The following is an 18,284-nucleotide window of genomic DNA, read 5'->3' on the forward strand; positions in this document are numbered from 1 at the left end:
TCTGCTCAGTCAGACTTTATTCCAGGTCCTCCAGGAGCCCTCAAGGGTCCCTTAGCCCAGCCAGCAGCCTCACCCCACAATCTTCCAGCTCTTTGATACAGGCACCAAGACAGGTTCACGGGTGGTTGGCCAGCCTGCCCTACACGCCCCCTTCTGTGACCTTTGATCTCATGCCTGACATAGTCCATAAAGTGGAGGGGACTCTCCCCTCCCGCTCTGCATGGTCCTCGCTGGGAACAAAGATGAGTCACCAAATCCCAGCAGTAAAGTACAGTGCCCACATTCAGGGCTGGCATCAGCCACTCAGGTGATTGGGACTGGGGGACTGAGTCCATGGCACCTTCAGAAGCGGGTGTCCAAGAAGGAGGCAGAGCCTCGATGGGGCCTGGGGGCACCCTCCATGGGGGGTCCCCTGGACCGAGTCAGGAGCCCATGGAAAGTCTTGCCACGAGTCTGGGGTTTGCGCCGTGGTGGCGTGGTCTCCTCTGGGGGCTGTACCACGATTCGAGGTACCTCCGGCCTGGCACTCCCTCGTGCCCCTGCCAACTGCTGGGCCTCGAAGATGGCCTGGGCCCCAGGAAGGCGGGCCTGTGGCCGAGGTAGTGGCTCAGGTGCTGACTTGGACAGCTGGGCCAGCTGGACCCTGGTCTCCCGCTGCAGGTCCCGCTCTGACAGGGCCACGCTGTGTACCTGTGGGGAGCAGTTGGTGCAGAATTTACTGGGACCAGAGCACAGGCAGGAAACCCTGAGGTCTCCACAGGCAGGCAGTACACAGCCCCAGGAAGTGGCTAAGGGCTGAGGGACTCGCAGGCAGCCTAGCGGGGGGAGCCACAGAAAGTCACTTGAGCCTAGGGTTCTCACGTTCTCTGCAGCTCAGGGGACAGGAGCCGACTGTGTTCTCACTAGGGCTTCCAGCTTGGTGACTCGGTTTACCCAGCTGTGCATCAGGGGCTGGGTCATCGAGGAGGGTGGGCAGGGGGCACCCACCTGGGACATGAAGACCTCTTCCTGCAGCTGAGCGGGAGGGATAGCTCGAAGGGCACCAAGCGTCTCCAGGAGTCCTGGGCAGGCCATGCGCTGTTCTGCAGTGCCCAGTGCCAGGCGCACCAGTGTCAGCCCCACTCGGAACAGCACCTTGGCACCTGCAGCCAGGGACTCACTCACAGGAAGCCAGCCTTTCCCTCGGCCATTCACCTGAACCTGCCCCCAGTCATGCTCTCTCCACCAGCCTGCAGCTCTGCCCCCACCCAACTTAGGCCAGGAGCAATGACAGAGGGAAGACCATGATTTGGGGACTGCAGGCCCCTGCACTGGCCAACTCAGCCTCAGGAGCCCCAGACACTTCCAGGCGGAGCAGCCTGCCAGGAGCCAGGGGAGACCGAGAGCACACACCAAGCCTTCTCTGGGCCTCGGCTTCCTTCCTTTATTTATTTGTGTGTGGTGCTGGGGATCAAACCCAGGGCCTTCTGCATCCAAGGCAAGCACTCTACCACCTGAGCTCTATCCTCTATATGGGAAGGTCCAATGGGTGCCTCGGGACTTTCCAGCTTGGATCTGTGACCCTCTGGTTCTAGAAAGATTCTAGGCAGAGCTTCTCTCATGCCTGAACCAAGAGCACAGGATTCATGTGCCTGTGCACACATATGCACACTCACACACACACCACACACATGACCTTGAGCCACTCCTGGAGCCTCACAGTTCCTTCCTGGCAGCCTCTGATCTGCTGAGAAGAGCAGCCAGGGGGCCAGAAAGGCCTAGTGACAACTGTGACTTGTAAAGGAACAATTGACACCGCTAACGTCATCATCGCTATTAAAGGGTGTCCGTGCAATGCCTGTCCTCAGGTGGAGGGGGCAGGGATCACCTCAGTCACCATAAATGACCCTGCCCTCGGGGTCTGCGGCTGGAGGGGAGGTGACACATGGATGGTGACTTGGACAGACACCAGTGGTCCTCCCTGTGTGGAAGATCTGAAGCAGTAGAGAGGTACTACTCAATCACCACTGCTTTTTGAGGAACGAGCTCTGGACATCACAGGTGGGGTGCTTATGGGGCTATTGAGGCGCGTCAAGAAGACCCCAAGACTGCCTGGCTCTCCCCTCGTGATCCTCCCGTTCTTTGCTCCCAACTTCCACCCACGACCCTTCTGTTTACCTCCAGCCAGAGCACCTTTAAAGATAGCAAGAACTTCCTGCCACTTTCCTGACACTCTGTCACATCCTTTGTTTTATTTTCTTCATGGCACTATGACATTCTATAAATATCTCCTTAATTTGGCTACAGTCACTTCCCACCCCACCCCCACCAGAATGAGGTCTGGAACACTTGGTATTTCTTGTTGCCAGAGCCACCCTCGCCTGGTGCCCAGCTGTGCTCGGCAGTCGGCTGTGGGCTCCAGGAGGAGCCTCCTCCCTCAGCCAAGTCCCAGTCCTGCCCGCCTCTGAGCTGCTCAGATGCCAGGCGCTGGGACCAGTCCAGCTCCCTCCACCTTCAGCAGAAACCTCCTGGCCCAGCCCTGGCCCAAGCAGTGCTGGCCTCCCTGTGGTACTCCCCATCACAGGAGGGGGCTCCGATGCACTACACGGGTGACGCACCACCTGGGACAAGGCTGTCTTCTCCCGAGCCACATCCAACCCCCCCTGGTTCAAGGCCCCAAAAGACTGGGAGTGGCAGTTACCAAGCAGAATAAACTGAGAGCTAGTGAGCGGGCTCCCCAGTGCACCCCAAATCTCTGGACCCCAGCCACTGGGGCTGCCCCACTCACCCTCGCTGAGGAAAGCATCCCAGATGCGCAGCACCGTGGGGAATGGCAGGGAGCGGGCGAAGAGGCACAGGAACCACTCAGGCAGGTAGAGCAGGGGCCCGACGCCCACCTGCTGCAGGTGCTTGTGCACACGTGGGAGCAGTCGCCGTAGCAAGGCCATGAAGACCTCCGCGTCCAGACGCACAGCCTCCTGTGACCACGTCCATCAACTCAGCTGGCCAGAGCCGCCCAACACCTCTACTCCCTGAACCCAGGTTTCTGCAGCCCCCACCCTTCGCCTCCTGCCCCATCCCAGCCTCTCACCATGTGGGGCCCATAGTAGCCAGGAAGGTAGACCTCGCAGATCTGCACCAAGCACCAGAAGGCCTCCTAGGGTAGGGCACAGGCCTGTGAGTGCCCATTGAGCAAGGGCCATACTGGGAGGCAGGATGGGGAAGCGGGTGCAGGAGCACTGTCAGGAGCCTGGACTCAGGGCAACTCCTGCTCTGCTCAGGGTCTGGTGGTTCTTACCAGAAGCCCCCCTCTTCCCAAGACAAGGCCAACAGATGGGCTTAGGGGTTGGATGTTTCAGGACTCAGGGTGCTGGACTTGAGGGTCACAGAGCCAGGGCAAGGGTTGAGAGGGTCATAAAGTTCAAGTCCTGGATTCCTAGGATCATTGGCGACAGAGTCCATGATCACAGGATCCAGAATCAAGAGGCAAAAAAATTAAGGTGAAAATGTCCAGACTCCTAGATCACTTGGATTAGGGACAGGGTCAAGGGGTCTGTGTTCCTGGAGTCAAGGTCATTAGGCTTCAAGATCACTGAGTGAGGTTGGAGGCCATGAGGCCCTGAGTCTCCAGACAAGGTCTGAGAGTAGAGGATCCGGAGGCTAGAGTTACCGGGCTTGGAGGTCATAGGTCCAGAGCTGAGGATCAATTGTGGGGGCCCAGGTCACTAGGGATCGAGGGTGGGGGTCTCCAGGCAGGGTTGAGCTCACTTACCTCCGGAGGCAGGTACATGAGCAGCACAGCCGCCACAGGGCCCTGGGCCTGGCAATAGCCCTGCTCTGGTCTATACAGGGTGTAGGCCTTGAGAACCTGCAGGAGCCCCTGCTGCCTGTGCCAGAAGACCCCATCAGGGGCTAGGTCCCCAGACACCCCCTCCCACCCTCTGTGGCCTCTACCCAGGCTACAACCTCCCTGGGCCTTGTTGGGTCCCCTGAGATGAAAGGATGTAAAGCTACAGTGGGGAAGCTGGGGTCCCTGGGTATTGATGGCCTCGTACCCATGACCCTGGGGTGACACAAACATCTCATGTAGAGGGAACTGACGGTGTAGGTCTCTGCCAATGGTCTCCATCCACTGTGGGTCTCCAGGGGCTTCTGCCAGCTCCTGCAGGTGGACAGGAAGGTGGGTACAAGGATCCAGGGTAATACGGAGCTCTGGGAAGGGGAGGTAATTCCCTTACCTGATAGGTGCCAGGGCTGTTCTTCTGACACACCTGAGCCCCACACAGCAGAGGCCAGCACCGGGCCCGCAGAGCTGAAGGGATGCCCTTCCGGCACTGCATCTTTACCTGTGGGCCAGGCAGAGGGGCTTCATTAGGTTGACCTTACTTGCTGCTGTTGACAGGTCCCTGGTACACTCCCATAGGCCAGGGGGCCACCTGAGGGGGAGGGGGCAAAGGTAGGAAGTGCTGGGTCACAGCATGGGCAAATTTTATTAAGGCAATGGGTGAGGCAGAGAGGAAGGAGGCAAGGGGGCCTAATGGGTCACTCTTCTCTCACCTTCTTGTACCGTCGGGACATGGTCTTCTCCCAGTGTGAGGTCATCTCTACCCATTTCATCTCTCTTTGGCGGATAAGGTCTGCAGGGGGGTGACCTGGCCTGGGAACCCACAGCACATGTATCCAGGTGCTGGTAGCTGTTCCTCAGAGCCCACACCTTCCCCCTCCAGATAACTCAGGTAAACCTAGTTCCTGGCACTGGGGCTCTCTAGGGAGTCCTAGAGGGTGACCTGTGACCCAGAAGCTGTCAATGATAGTCATGGGGATAGGAAAGGATAGAGCTCTGATGTGGGCAGAAACAGGAAAAAAATTAAAGGGTGTAACTATGGGCTAGGGAGGAGCTGGGTGACTGTCACCCAGATCAGGAACACAGACAATTCGCATGGAAAGCTAGCTGGATAGAGCCCTGGACTAGAAGCCAGGGTCCAAGTTTGAGTCTACTTCTGTCTTGGGCCCGTTATGTGACCTAAGACAAATTTCTGTCTTTCTCTGGACTCGTTTTCCTGTCTGCACATTGGGCAGGGGAGAAGAGCTGTGGGTTCTGTGACTTGGATCTGAGATTCCTGAGCCAGAGATTAAAAAGGGAAAGATGTTCACCCCCAGGGATGGGTATAAATCCTTAGAAGCTGAGGTAAAAGAGACATACAGGAACCTACCCTTCCCACTTTAGGATTACTCCTAGAGCTGAGGAGGGATGATACTGGCTGAGTCTCTGTCCAGTCCAGCTACCAGACCCTCCCCAGATCCTTGAAGTTGAGCCTCACTCCAGAATTCAGCCCTCACCCCCCATCCTCGGTCCCTGCACCCTGCCATCTCCCATCCCTGCCCGACTTACCCTGGCTCTGCTGAGCTTCCCCCAATGAAGCCATAGCGGTCAGCCTGACGATAGGGGCCAGGCCCGCTCAGTTCTGAGTCAGACCCCAAAGAGCTGGAATCATCCTGCAGCTCGGAAGACTGCACTAGGTCCTCCCCCAGGGCCTGGGCCATGGCGCCTTAGACCCCAAAATGCCACTGGCTGAAAGACCTGGGGAGAATCACTGTGAGGGGCTGCTCCTGGCCAACCTGGGGCCTGGGTTCCCGGTCAACCACTGCCCGGCCTCAGAGTGAGATTTCACGATATTTGAACAAGCCCCCTATGTGCCCTCTTTTAATGGGGAGTGGGCTAGTCCCCGAGGTGACATAAAGGCCAGGCCTCCATAGAGACCAGGCCCCAGGCCCAGCCTGTCCCCACCAGTTCAGCTCACCTCCCTGCTCTACCTCACCTCCTCCTCTCACTTCCTCCTCAGACTCAGCTTCAGTGAGCGGTTGAGGGCCCCTCCCAAGTGTGTATGGGGGGGGTCACCCCTTCCTCTCTGAGGCTCTTCCTGCCTGCCCCTGTGCCCCTGAACCTCGGCTCCTCCCACCTCCCCCTAGGCCTGTGCGTTGGGGCCTGGAGCCTGCCAGAGGTGAAAAGCCAGGTCATTTCCAGTTTTGAGGTTACTGGTATGTAAAACACCCAACTCAGGGTTCCAATAAGATTTATAGTTTACTTTATGTTTGCTCTCTATAAAGTAACCCTTTTAATATGCACACAATGCAATATTACTATGCTACTCAAAAAGTAACTATGAGACTCATAAAAAAATATCAATTTAGCAAGCACCCAGGCAATGTGCATGATAATACGCTTGGAGTTCAGTGGCAGGTGTCCTTGGATCTGCTCAGCTGCCTGGGGGTCACAGAGACCCAGGAGAATATGACGAGGCCTAGTTCTTGGAATAGCCCCCTGCTATCTCCAAGCCATAGTTTCTTTTTCTGCACTTGGAGGTTTTATTCTGTAGTGTTTGGGGAGGTGATTATTAACGTGCTCACACTCAGGGCAGGAATAGGAAGGGGTGTTAAGACTTCAAGAGAAAAACAACTTCCAGGTACTTCCGGTCCCAAATTATCTGAACACAGCTGGGCAACTCCTTAAGGGCGGGACCAGACCAAACTCCACCCACCAATCCCCGCCCACCAAATATCAGCTGGGCCCACCCCGTCGCCTGAGACTCCGCCCCCGGGCCGTCGCGGCCGTGGCGCTTCACGTCCAGCGGAGGCGCTAGAGCGCGGGGGACGGCGGGGCGCGGCGGGGTGCGGCGCGGCGCGGCGGGGCGGGCGGCCAGGAGGCGGGGCGGCGGGCCGGGGCGGGCCGGGGCGGGCGGAAGGAGCGCCAGGCCGGAAGGAGGCTGCGGGAGGGCGGGAGAGAGGAGCGGGCCCGGAGCTGCTGGGCCGGAGCGGCGGCGCCGCCATGTCCGACAGCGAGAAGCTCAATTTGGACTCTATCATCGGGCGCTTGCTGGAAGGTTGGCCGGGGTGGGGAAGGTCCGCGCCCTGGCCCCCTGCCCAGCCCGGAAGTGGCCGCGGGCGGGCCTGACCCTCCCGGGGCCAGCGTCTACTGGGCGGGGACGCGCCGCGAGGTCCCGTGGCCACGGCGCACCCCCCCCCCCAGCGGCGCGCCTCAAGGGTCCGGGCCTCCCCGGCAGGCGGAGCAACTCCCTCTCCTGGGCAGGGGCGCACGGGTGGCCTGGGCTCCTAGGGCGAGGGAGAAACCTGTGCAGCGTAGCCAGGAAGGGCGCTGCTTTGAGCTCTGGGTGACAGGCCCCTGCGCACAGCAGCCCCCTGTGGAGGGCCCCCAGGGTAGTTGGGGGTCTTGTTGGAAGGCTGGAGGAGAAAGTCCCTGGAGGCCCCGCAGCAGCAGCTGGCCTGGCCAAGCCCGGGCCCAGCCGCCCCCAGAGGTACCCAAGGGGCCACCTGAGTTGTCCACCCACCTCCTGTCGGGGGGCCAGGCTCCTAACACCCCATTCCGCCCCCAGTGCAGGGCTCACGACCTGGGAAGAATGTACAGCTGACAGAGAACGAGATCCGTGGTCTGTGCCTCAAATCCCGGGAGATATTCCTGAGCCAGCCCATTCTTCTGGAGCTGGAGGCTCCCCTGAAGATCTGCGGTGAGGCCCCCCCAGGACCCTTTGGCTTCTTGAAAGTGGCATTGCCCCCCTCTCCAAAATTCCTGAATCCCTCTTCCCTCCAGCCCATTTCTGGTCCTGGGTTCAAGTGCACATCTGGCACCTAGCTTACTCAGTTCCCTGGGTCACAGGTGACATCCACGGCCAGTACTATGACCTCCTGCGGCTGTTTGAGTATGGTGGCTTCCCTCCAGAGAGCAACTACCTCTTTCTGGGGGACTATGTAGACCGGGGCAAGCAGTCTTTGGAGACCATCTGCCTGCTACTGGCCTATAAGATCAAGTACCCTGAGAACTTCTTCCTGCTGCGTGGGAACCACGAGTGTGCCAGCATCAACCGCATCTATGGCTTCTACGATGAATGTGAGTGGTCTGAGTGTTGGATCCAAACTGCATACACTACTCTTCATGGGACCCTGGCAGATCCCTGGTGGGCTGGTCATTTCCTGCCCTGTTCTCTTGGCCTGAGTGAGGCCTGGCACCCAAGAGGGTCTGGTGAATGGATGCTGCCTGGAGGACTGTCCATTTACTACACTTCCCACTAAGGCCCTGCCTGGGGACACACTCCTCCAGTATATCCTTTGCTTAGGCACTTAGGATGCTCCTGTGGCCTGGTCTTACTCCTGGGGTGGGGGAAGGTTCTGACCCCCAAGGTTGAACCAGATTGAAACCCAGATTTTTACAGACTCAGGTGCTTTAGAATTACTCCTAGATGACTGGTAGGGGCCAGGTGTGGGCTTGAGCCTTCCTTGCCTTGCAGTCTCCTTTTCTAGCTTACCCTGAACACTCTCAAAGTACTCTGGAGGGCCTGGAGAACCAGGATGGGGTGGGCAGGCCTCCCCACAAGCCATCTCCTTCCCCTGGGCAGGCAAGAGACGCTACAACATCAAACTATGGAAAACATTCACCGACTGCTTCAACTGCCTGCCCATTGCAGCCATTGTGGACGAGAAGATCTTCTGCTGCCACGGAGGTGAGGGTGGCTGTAGGCACATGCTGAGGAAATGCCTGAGAAGGAGCATAGGCCACGTCCCTGGGGCCTCCAAACAAAGCTCTTAGCAGGACTATTCCTAGTTGCCTCAAACAGCTCTCCTTAGGTCTAATCTTGGATGTCACTGACAGGAAGTCCCCCTGTGCCACACTGTTAGGCTGCACTCTTTTCCTGTTGTGGCATTCTGCATCCTGCAATGTCTTCCTTCAGGGAGCTCTGGGCTTGAGAGTTAGGACATCTTTGTACTTATGCTTGGGACTTGAATCTGCCTGCCTGGGCTCCTGAGACCAGGAGAAGGGCAGTGTGGTGGGAAGTGAAGCTGGTTCCCAGAGGCTCCCTGGGGGAGATCTTTGTTTTGATGCTTGTTTGAGGAAATGTTCTGTCCCCTCAGGCCTGTCTCCAGATCTGCAGTCCATGGAGCAGATTCGGCGTATCATGCGGCCCACAGACGTGCCTGACCAAGGCCTGCTGTGTGACTTGCTGTGGTCTGACCCTGACAAGGATGTGCAGGGCTGGGGCGAGAATGACCGTGGCGTCTCCTTTACTTTTGGGGCTGAGGTGGTGGCCAAATTCCTGCATAAGCACGACTTGGACCTCATCTGCCGGGCACACCAGGTGAGCCAACAGCCCTGGATAGGGGCAGGAAGGACAATGGGAAAGCCATGCTTATGGACCTAACTGCTCCCATCCTTGCCCAGGTGGTAGAAGATGGCTATGAGTTCTTTGCCAAGCGGCAGCTGGTAACACTTTTCTCAGCTCCCAATTACTGTGGTGAGTTTGACAATGCTGGTGCCATGATGAGTGTGGATGAGACCCTCATGTGCTCCTTCCAGGTAGGTGTGGGGAAGGGGCTGGTGGGCCCTGTGGCCCAGCACTGTGAGCCTGATTATCTTTGTCTCTTTTAGATCCTCAAGCCCGCTGACAAGAACAAGGGGAAATATGGGCAGTTCAGTGGCCTGAACCCTGGAGGCCGACCCATCACCCCACCCCGCAACTCCGCCAAAGCCAAGAAATAACCTCCGTGTGCCACCCTCTGCCCCAGATGATGGATTGATTGTAGAGAAATCATGCTGCCATGGGGATCACACAGGCCCCTTAGGCCCACCCATCACGGGGAACATGGAGCCTTGGTGTATTTTTCTTTTTTTAATGAATAAATAGCAGCGTCCAATCCCCCAGGGCTCCTTCCCACCTGTACCTGCGGTGGGTACAAGTGGGATCCTGGGGCTGAGGCTGCAGCTCAGGGCAATGGCAGGCCAGATTGTGGGTCTCCAGCCGTGCTTGGCCACAGGGCTGGCAGCCGGATCCTGGGGCAACCCATCTGGTCTCTTGAATAAAGGTCAAAGCTGGATTCTCTCCATGTCCTCTGTCTCTCTTGTCCCAAACACTGGGCTGGCAGCCTTTCTGCACAGAAACACTAAGGCAGGCAGGCTTGCTGGGCACAGGCCCAGCCATACACTTGGGTCCAGAGGCTCTTGGAATTCCAAGCGAGGGCCAGATGACAGTGAAAAAGCAAGAGAAACAGTCCTTTCCATCCACAGAGTCCCAGAGATGTGCCCAGCGTTTGAGGGAAGGGCATTCATGATCAGCAGAGAGAGTGGATCGGCAGGGGCAGGAGCCCCATTGTGATTTTTTTCCTAGGGCGGAAAGGGAGGGAGGCAGGCTTCCGGCCCTGGCCAGATGGCCACAGCCTGGCCTGAGCCTAAATGGTAAATAAGAGGTAAGGAACCTCCTGTCAGTGTAGCTTGGCACCCGGCCAGGGAAGAGATGTGACTGGTTGCAGGCTGTGGGGATGGCAGGACTCGGGCCAGGCAGGTGAGCTGGGCAGCCCTGCAGCAGCCAGCCAGGTAGGTCCTGTAGGAGGCCGCAGAACTGCCAGCTCACTACCAGCACTGTCAGATTCTCTACTCTCCCCTGGACCGAGGTCCAGCCCTGCCACTGGCTGAGGCTTTTAGTCCACAGCCTTTGGACACATGCTTGGGGTTCTCAGTTCAGCCTTCACCATCACTGTCTTCAGCCAGCACAGGGTTGGGGCCCTGGGGAGAGTGGACTGGGGCCAGGATGGAGCCAAAGAACAGCGAGCGGAACTGGAAAGAGGAGAAAGCCAATGAGGTCTCCAGGCGGCTCCTTCCTCACCTCCCAGCCCCTCCCCCCAGCCCTACCTTCTTGGGTGGGGGAGTCCCAGGCACTGTACTGGGCTCAGCTTCATCTTCCTCCTCTGAGGCGGGGCCGGGGGAAAGGGAAATGGAGGGCAGTGCCCGTGGGCCCTCACTGCCTACAGTGGTTTCCATAGCGATCATGTAAGAGTCAATGTCATCACTGGCAAAGTCATCCAGGTGGGATGTGCTGTAGGCAAAAATGGGGTATCAGAAGCAGGGAGAGAAAAGGGGGCATAGGAAGGCCCCACGCTGGAGGGCTCAGAGAAGGCTCTGGGGCCTCAAAACTGCTGGTGAGATCTTGGTTTTATTACTTCCTGATTGGCTGGAGAGAGAGGATGCAGGGGTTAAGTGGGGGCTTCCTGGAGGGGGTGGGCCTGGAATCCCTTTGATCCAAGTTCTAGTAGGGGCCTGAGGGAGGCATCGGGGGCTAGTTTAGCTCAGCTGGGGGAAGGGAGCAGCAAGTCCTGAGCATGAGGCCACATGGGGCCCAAGCCCCCACCTTCCCAGGGGGACAGAGCTGGAGAGCACCAGAGCCCAGGGATGTGCTGGGCGGGGGGCCAGGCCAAACTTCCTCTGCCTGGGCCCATCCTCCCCAACCCACCTGCCCTTCTAGCCACCTGCTTCCCCTACCCCAGGAAGCTCCCTGCCTCCCAGCAGCCCTTTTCCTCCTTGGCCTGGGAGGAGGCTCAGAGGGAAAGCCTCAGCCAGAGAAGGAAGTCAGCTGGACCTTGGGGATGCCTCCCTGGGTGGGAGGGGTCTCTGAATACAGCTGACCATGAAGGCTGAGCCTGCAGGGCTGGGGCCTGACAGGAAGTTTGTGTGTGTGTGTTGGGGGGAGGTGCATAAGCTGGAAGCAACAAGTTCATGCTGGGGTGCACAAAGACACGGAGGGAAGAATGGGTGGAGGGGTGCCCTCACCTGGAAGCCTGCAACTGAGGCACTGGCCTGTGGAGCTCTGGGGAGCCCAAGTCCTGGGAGTGCAGGTTTGGCTCTGAGAGTGTGGCCAAGACAAAGTGGCCATCCAGCAAAGAGTCCTCAATGGTGAAGATGGCTGGCCTAGGCAAGGGACAGGGTCTCTAAACTAGGTCATTCCATTCCCCTCCTGGCAGGACACAGCCCTTCCCCCTCCCGTCCTCAAGCTGAGAATTACCTGCCTGGAGCATCAAAGTGAATGCTAAGAGGCAAATGTGCTGATTCTGCAAAGCTCAGGAGGCCCTGGGAGGAAAGAAGCAGGCAGTGAGGGCCTGGGCTGGGCAGGAGGACAGGGGCAGTGGGTGTGGTGGGAAGCTCACGCGGAATTCCTTGAGGCAGAAAGTGATGGCCACTCCTTCTGGGGCCTGCAACTGCTGGAAATCCTCCTCCCCAATGCTCATCTCAGTCACCATGGCTTTGACGGTGCTGTCTGCTGGACAGGCACAAGGAAGAACTTGAGGCCCTGGGTCTCTGGGCCCAGCTCCAGCTCCCCACCAGGGCATGCTGGCTCCCTCACCTGCCTCCTCCTCCAGGTAGCTTCGAAGAATGACCCGGCGGCCACGGCCAATGCCCAATGTCACTTCAGCCAATGTGGGGGGAAAGGGCAGAATGGCCTCCCCCAGGATCCTGTGTGGGCAATGACATAAAGACATGTATTCAGTGTGCAGGCCTAGCATCCCTGGGAAGGACAGGACAGGATAAGCAGAATGTGACCCCTGCCTGGTCAAAAGTTTCCCAGGTACGGGAGAGAAGGCAGTGGGAAGTCTGGGCAGGCACATGTGATCATGCAGGGCTAGGCCACCATGTTCATGCCAGTCTTAGAACCTGGCCCTCAGAGCACTTATGTGCTTGTCTCCCAGAGATACACACTATTAAGTATTTACACATAAAATAATACGGAATTTGCCTTAAAACAACAAGGGACAGGAACTGGCCTATACTTCTGTATGTATTCGAAACTGTAAAAAAAAAAAAAAAAGAGAGAGAGAGAGAGAGAGATAAACAATTGCCCATGTTGAAAAAGGGAGAGAGCTGGCACAGTGGTACAGGCCTATAATCCAAATGACTCAGGAGGCTGAGGCAGGAGGACTGCAAGTTGGAGGCTAGCCTGGGCAAATTAGCAAGACCCTGTCCCAAAATAAAAACTTAAAAAAAAAAAAAAGAAAACGCTGGATATTTAGCTCAATGGTAGAGCACCCCTGGTTTCAATCCCTAGTGCTATAAAAATAAATAAGGAAATGAATAAATATAGAATGGATAGCAAAAGAAGAGACACCCAATGCAGACCAAGGGGACAGCATTCTCGTTCTCCATACAAAGGAGTCCTGATCACTGCTGCCTCAACGTAACCTGGAGAAGCACACATTAGGACCTGAAAGGACCTTCAGTCTCCAAGAGAAATAAATGGGACCTTGGGCAACTTGAATGTGAACAGTGTCCAGCATGGCACAATGAAAGCTGACTCCTCCTCTGGCCCACATGGCCCTCTGGGCTTTGACTGCCCAGAACGACTGTACCCTCATGGCGGACTATTTGGTAGCCCTCCTGGACCCCAACTTCCCTGTTCCGCTTCCTGCCTTGGGAACCACCCAAGGCCAGAGCCTGGGCAGTTAGGAAGAGAGACTGCCCTTAAATGGGGATACCCTCAGGACGACCAGACCAAAGAAGGGCTTTGAACTTTTGAGGCACAAGGTTAAAGACAGACCTGCAAGGTGACTTAAGTCAAACAAGAGACCTGTCGGCAGCCAGATGACCTCTTTAGGACAGAAGTGAGAAGGGTGTGAGCAGCAGAAAGCCAAGCCAGACCTCTGGGGTGGAGAAGACAGCTCCTAGAGACCGTGAGGACAATGCGGCAAGGGAGCATTTGCCCGGCACCCTCCACACTGCCCTCTGCTTTTAAAGAGTCAGGGAGGGGCCCCAACCAGGGTGAGGAGCCCTTCACACTGGGCTGAAGAGTCTTTGAGGGTCACAGAAACTCTGGAGGGAAAATGAAAGAGGTGCCTTCTTAAACTGACCTGTAAAGTCACAAAGAAGGAAGAAAGACCCAGGGCTGAGCTTGTGGCAGGGGTGTGCTCACCGTGCTGGGGCGCGGAGCACATGGGGGCACAAGGATGGGTCGAAGACAGCCTGCAGGGACTCGCAGTCCTGGAAGGACAGGTTGTGAGTCTTCCTCACCCCTGGATGGGCAGACAGGGTTTCAACAGGCCTTGCCAACCTTCCCCCCAACCCCCAAGGGCATTTCTTAACTGGCCAGGTGCCTGCTCACCATACTTGCAGTGCAGCTGGACCACCAGGCGGCTGCTCCTGTCATTCAGAGAGATGCAGCATTTTTCCACAGTCTTCTCCAGCATGGCCAGAGAGCGGAAGACGGACAGGAAGGACTGAGCAGGAAATGGACACATCAGCCTGGAACTGCACCTCTGTCCATCACCTCTCCCATCCATATAGGTCCTGGCCCACCACTGGCCATGCAAAAAACACTGGGAAAGGGGCTCCCATGACATAGGGGACATATGTACACTTCCAGGCCTTGTCCACTGTTCCCTCTGCCTGATAAAGCTTAAAAAACCTGCTTACTTTTCTTGACCCACTTGAATGTCACCACCCTCTCCAGGTCTCTATCATCAACTGCCTTCTCCATGCTCCCATTACCCTCTGTGAACACCCACTGTATTTTGCATGTATTTTCCAACTCTAGAGTGCCCCAGAGCAGACACAGCTAGTGGAGATGCCCAGGTGGAGAAAGGGCACCCCTGTTGAGAAAGGCCTCACCTTCATCAGGATCTTACAGCGCAGCAGGTCCTGACCAGGGGTGGCTGCCTGGTATTGCTGGAAGAAGAGGGGGGCAAACAGGAAACACGCATAGGCAGAGCGGGAGGAGTTCACAGTCCGGAGGGAGAGCTGGACCCGAAGCAGGGAAGGGGACAGGACATGGTCAGAAGCAGCAACAGGCCCAACCCTCTGGTCCTCCCCCTCCACTGTCATCTGTCGGAACCTAATCTGCCTTCCCCTGGGAGTCGTCAAGGCACTCAGCTCCCCTCCCACAGCCCAGGCCCTCGGTCCTGCCCCCTAGTTATCTGTCACCCCTACCCTACCACTGAGCACTCCAGGGAGGGCAAGTACACAGAGTGTACACGCAGGCCTGGAAAGGCGACTGGGTGCAAGCTGACAGACCAGCACCGGGGGAACAAACTCCGCAGGCAAATCTGCTCATGGTCACCACCCTTGGCACCGGGAGCACTGAGACCCGGCTGGAACCGCCCCCGCACGCTCCAGCCCCTCACCCCGTCCTCCAAAGGTTCCAGGTACAGCTCGTCCCCGATACGGGACAGGGAGTGGACGGCCTTGCCCAGCACTGCGGGGAGGAGAGCAGAGCGGGGGTTAGGCGGGCGCCTCGGGCCGGCTCACGTGCCCCGCAGCCAGGCATCCAGAACTCACCCTTTACGTTTCCACCCGTGACCAGGCACTTCATGCTGTCCCCAGCAACAAACCCGGGCCTAGCCTGCTACTCAGCTGAGACTGGGGACCCGCCCGCGGTGTATTCCAGGACCGGGTTCCAGCGGCCACAGCCAGAGTCCCAGGTTCCCTTCCCGCGCGCCGCCCCCAGCCGGCCCGCCCCCGCCTCCTTATTGGTCCATACAAGGCGCCTCGGTCACGTGAGAAAAACGTTCGCAGGTTCTTCAGTCACGTGACGGAGCTGGCTTCCTTGGGGTGGGCCCCGTGACGTGACCCTGGGCGTGGCATCCACGTTGCGGGTGGCGTTTCCCTTCCCCGACCCGGTCCCGCCGTCTGCACCCCTGGAGAGCAGGGCTGCTAGCCTGGGCGCGCGGTGAGCAGCAGGGCGGGCTGCACGGCGGAACGCCGAGAGCAAGGACGCAGATCTAGGGCGCGGGGTGCCTGTGCTGAGGACGCAGCGCTGGACTCGGAGTCCGGAGTTGGAGGGGCCGCCCGGGTCACGTAGTACAGATTTCCTGGGCGTCTGTCCGGGCCGACAGGTCGTGGCAAGACTGTCCGCATCCAAGCGGGGTCAGGGACTCGGACACAAGCAGCAGCCATCAGCTCCAAAAAGAGGTTAAAGTAACTTACTGCAGGAGCCAGGAGTGGAAAGGGGGTGTTCATTCTGGCATCAAGGATCCTTCATCGATTCTCTTCTTTGATATACAGAGAAATACCGGAAAGAGTGTACCTGGCAGAGGGAGGAGCTAACGCAGAGGCTCGGCAGTGCACGGGAGAGCGAACCCGCTCTGTGAGCTTTGCAGAGGGGTTGGGGCTGCCAGAGGTGAGGAGGGGCACTACCGGGAAACCCTGAAATGGATGAAAAGGAATCGTGGTTATGCACGTTTTGCAAAGACCCTAGAGTGTTCGAAGGAGCGTGTGTTCATCGACTGCAAAGTCTCCCGCTTACTCTGGACTTCTGTGCCCAAGAGTGTGGAAGGGAGGTCCTGGAGCGGCTCGCTGACCCCGAGTTCCCCGCAGCACCACTTTTGATGGCTCTCTGAAGGGCTTCGGGCGAGCGTCCTTTGTTCCTGTAGGGCCGGCCTTGCCCTTCTGGTTCTTTGGGTGGTGGGGAGGCTGCGTGTGTCCCCTAGCCTCTTGCTCTCCAGGCTCACTTTCATCCTTATTGCCTTACCCTCAAATCCCTACTGGAGGACGTTGCTTTCCCTTTCCCCTCCAATGTTCTCCCTCCCAGCCCTTAGCTCAGCCGACTGACCCCAACCTCCTCTTTTCCTTGGTGCAATCCTTCAGTAGATCTTGATTGCTATACTCTCCAGATGGCAACATGGCCCTCCTCTTTAAGCCACCCATCTGTCACCTGGATGACTACAACAGCACTCAGTGGCCTTCAGCCTCCACCCTATCCCAGCTACTTCACCCTCCATGCAGCAGAAGGGCCTCTACCTTGTCTTCATGTTCCAGTGGTTGCCATAAAATCCAGACTCTTGACCCTGAACCTGCAGGATCCCAGGTCCCACCCATTTCTCCACCTGTCTCCTCCCTTTGATCATCTGTGTGCCTTGCCAGTTCTCTGGACCACTTCCACCACTCCTCCTGGACCTGGGGATCTTGGCACCTCCTGTTCTCTCCACTGTGGCCTTCTGCCTTCTCACAAGCTGACTTCTTTTCCTTGGGCTCAGCTGCAGCAGCACCTACAGGCCTTCAGTGCCCGCTCCCGTTGTCCTCTCTAGCTAAGAGACCAGCCCAGTTGGGGCCATGATGCTTATCATTGCAACATTATTTCATATGTTTATTTACTTAATGTCTATCTTCCTGATTGGTGTTTCAGCCTCAGTGGGGTTGGGGGTGGGCTACTTCTGCTTTGCACATTGCTGTATCCTAGTGTGTCACTCGCGGCCTGGCCCTTCCTGAATGATAAGTAGATAGGTGTTAGGAACCATTAAAGCTGAGCCGCAGCCCGGCATGGTAGCACACACCTATAATTCCAGTGGCTTGGAAGGCTGAGATAGGAGGATGGCAAGTTCAAAGACAGCCTCAGCAATGGCAAGGTGCTAAACAACTCAGTGAGACCCTGTCTCTAAATAAAATACTAAAAAAGGACTGGGAATGTGGCTCAGTGGTAGAGTGCCCCTGAGTTCAATCCCCGGTACCAAAAAAAAGAAAAAAAAACGGCTGAGCTGCCATTCACTCAGTCGCGGCATAGTAAGGAAAGAAACAAATCCAGCCTCCAGCCCTCTGCCCAGGTGCCAACCTTCCCTGTACCATAGCTGTCCCTACAGTCTGCATAGAAAATGCAGCTGTAGCCATTTGCTACCTCACTGTTCCTCCTTTCTGGATACCTTGCCCTGGGATAGCCTGGCCTTCCCAGCTTCTCCTCCAGCCCCACTGAGCAGCCGACTGGAGCAGCAAGTGGATGAAGAGTCCTCTGCAGGCAAGAGAGGAAGGCTGTTGAGTAATCAACGATCCCATGTCTGTCCCGGATACGGATGGTGCTGTAGTATCTTGTCCCCTGAGGTCTTTGGCCCAAGGGGAAGGAAGACAGGGACTTTGCTAAGGAGTCTGTCTTTGATCACTCTCCCACCCCCTCAACAAAAGTCAGAAATCATCTGGGGTTTCCGTAGGACTTGGAAACCAAAAAGGAGCCTAGCGCTGGGAGCCAGGATACCTGGGTTTCCTGTCTTAGATTCCACACTGGCATGTTCTGGGACCATGGAAGCCCCTTCCAGGCTTGGGCTGTTTCCTCATCTCTATACTGTGCTGGGGGAGGGTGGAGGGAGCATATGGTACTCCCTGAGGACCCTTTCCAACTTGTCTTGCTGTGACCCTGAAGGGGCCCCCTGGAGGTTCCGGCGCCCTCATCTCCCGGGCACTGGAGAGAGCCTATAACTGATGTCCTACTTCCCCCTCTCCCCAGCTCCTGGGCTGTGAGTTTAGATGGGAGTCTCTGCAGGGCTTGCAGGTGACACATCCAATCACAGGCTTCAGGCCCCAGAAGAGAGGAGCCAGCAGCCAAGGGGAACTTCTTTTGTGGGATGAGAGATGGGTATTGGAACCCAAAGAGGACCAGGGTCTGCGCTGTAAGCCTCGTAACCTTGCTTATATGTGGGAGTCGGGGCCCCTCTCTAGGCCTCTTTTTAAAAAAAGAAAAAAAATTTTTTTTGTGGTTGTAGATAAACGAATGCCTTTA

At 57.2% G+C, this 18,284-nt stretch overlaps 3 protein-coding genes and 1 long non-coding RNA gene across 12 annotated transcripts; 2 read left to right on the forward strand and 2 right to left on the reverse strand.

Annotated features, from left to right (window-relative positions):
• Positions 1-5,916, reverse strand: Tbc1d10c (TBC1 domain family member 10C). Of its 4 annotated transcripts, XM_046445094.1 has the most exons (9): positions 5,372-5,792; positions 4,537-4,636; positions 4,218-4,325; positions 4,035-4,141; positions 3,752-3,866; positions 3,071-3,136; positions 2,768-2,957; positions 988-1,142; positions 1-690 (listed from the first exon to the last, which is right to left on the reverse strand). In XM_046445094.1, exons 1-9 carry the CDS (start codon positions 5,521-5,523, stop codon positions 343-345), a joined length of 1,341 nt encoding a protein of 446 aa, XP_046301050.1. In that variant the 5' UTR covers positions 5,524-5,792; the 3' UTR covers positions 1-342. The 4 variants fall into 4 exon arrangements, with proteins under 4 accessions (XP_046301050.1, XP_046301051.1, XP_046301048.1 ...); XM_046445095.1 differs by lacking the exon at positions 988-1,142 and having other exon boundaries at positions 3,752-3,862; XM_046445092.2 differs by lacking the exon at positions 1-690 and adding an exon at positions 5,799-5,916 and having other exon boundaries at positions 1,001-2,957; positions 5,372-5,560.
• An 804-nt stretch (positions 5,917-6,720) lies between these two features.
• Ppp1ca (protein phosphatase 1 catalytic subunit alpha) lies at positions 6,721-9,866 on the forward strand. Its single transcript, XM_046445103.2, has 7 exons — positions 6,721-6,860; positions 7,371-7,502; positions 7,652-7,882; positions 8,388-8,492; positions 8,902-9,125; positions 9,209-9,343; positions 9,416-9,866. The coding sequence occupies exons 1-7, from the start codon at positions 6,806-6,808 to the stop codon at positions 9,524-9,526; spliced, it is 993 nt and encodes a 330-aa protein (XP_046301059.1). The 5' UTR covers positions 6,721-6,805; the 3' UTR covers positions 9,527-9,866.
• Rad9a (RAD9 checkpoint clamp component A) lies at positions 9,637-15,262 on the reverse strand. 6 transcript variants are annotated; one of them, XM_058579451.1, is made up of 11 exons: positions 15,080-15,261; positions 14,926-14,996; positions 14,414-14,542; positions 13,908-14,022; positions 13,719-13,818; positions 12,159-12,268; positions 11,962-12,071; positions 11,820-11,884; positions 11,588-11,743; positions 10,673-10,856; positions 9,637-10,597 (listed from the first exon to the last, which is right to left on the reverse strand). In XM_058579451.1, exons 1-11 carry the CDS (start codon positions 15,111-15,113, stop codon positions 10,502-10,504), a joined length of 1,170 nt encoding a protein of 389 aa, XP_058435434.1. In that variant the 5' UTR covers positions 15,114-15,261; the 3' UTR covers positions 9,637-10,501. The 6 variants fall into 6 exon arrangements, with proteins under 6 accessions (XP_058435434.1, XP_046301053.1, XP_046301055.1 ...); XM_046445097.2 differs by having other exon boundaries at positions 11,962-12,074; XM_046445099.2 differs by having other exon boundaries at positions 11,588-11,725; positions 15,080-15,260.
• Positions 15,234-18,284, forward strand: LOC124093012 (uncharacterized). Its single transcript, XR_006851823.2, has 2 exons — positions 15,234-15,712; positions 15,806-18,284. It is a non-coding gene; the product is annotated as an uncharacterized LOC124093012 (long non-coding RNA).

Source organism: Marmota monax, unplaced genomic scaffold, assembly GCF_021218885.2.
Source record: "Marmota monax isolate L192 unplaced genomic scaffold, Marmota_monax_Labrador192_F-V1.1 WCK01_AAM20220418_F8-fsc00038, whole genome shotgun sequence".
NCBI lineage: Eukaryota > Metazoa > Chordata > Mammalia > Rodentia > Sciuridae > Marmota > Marmota monax.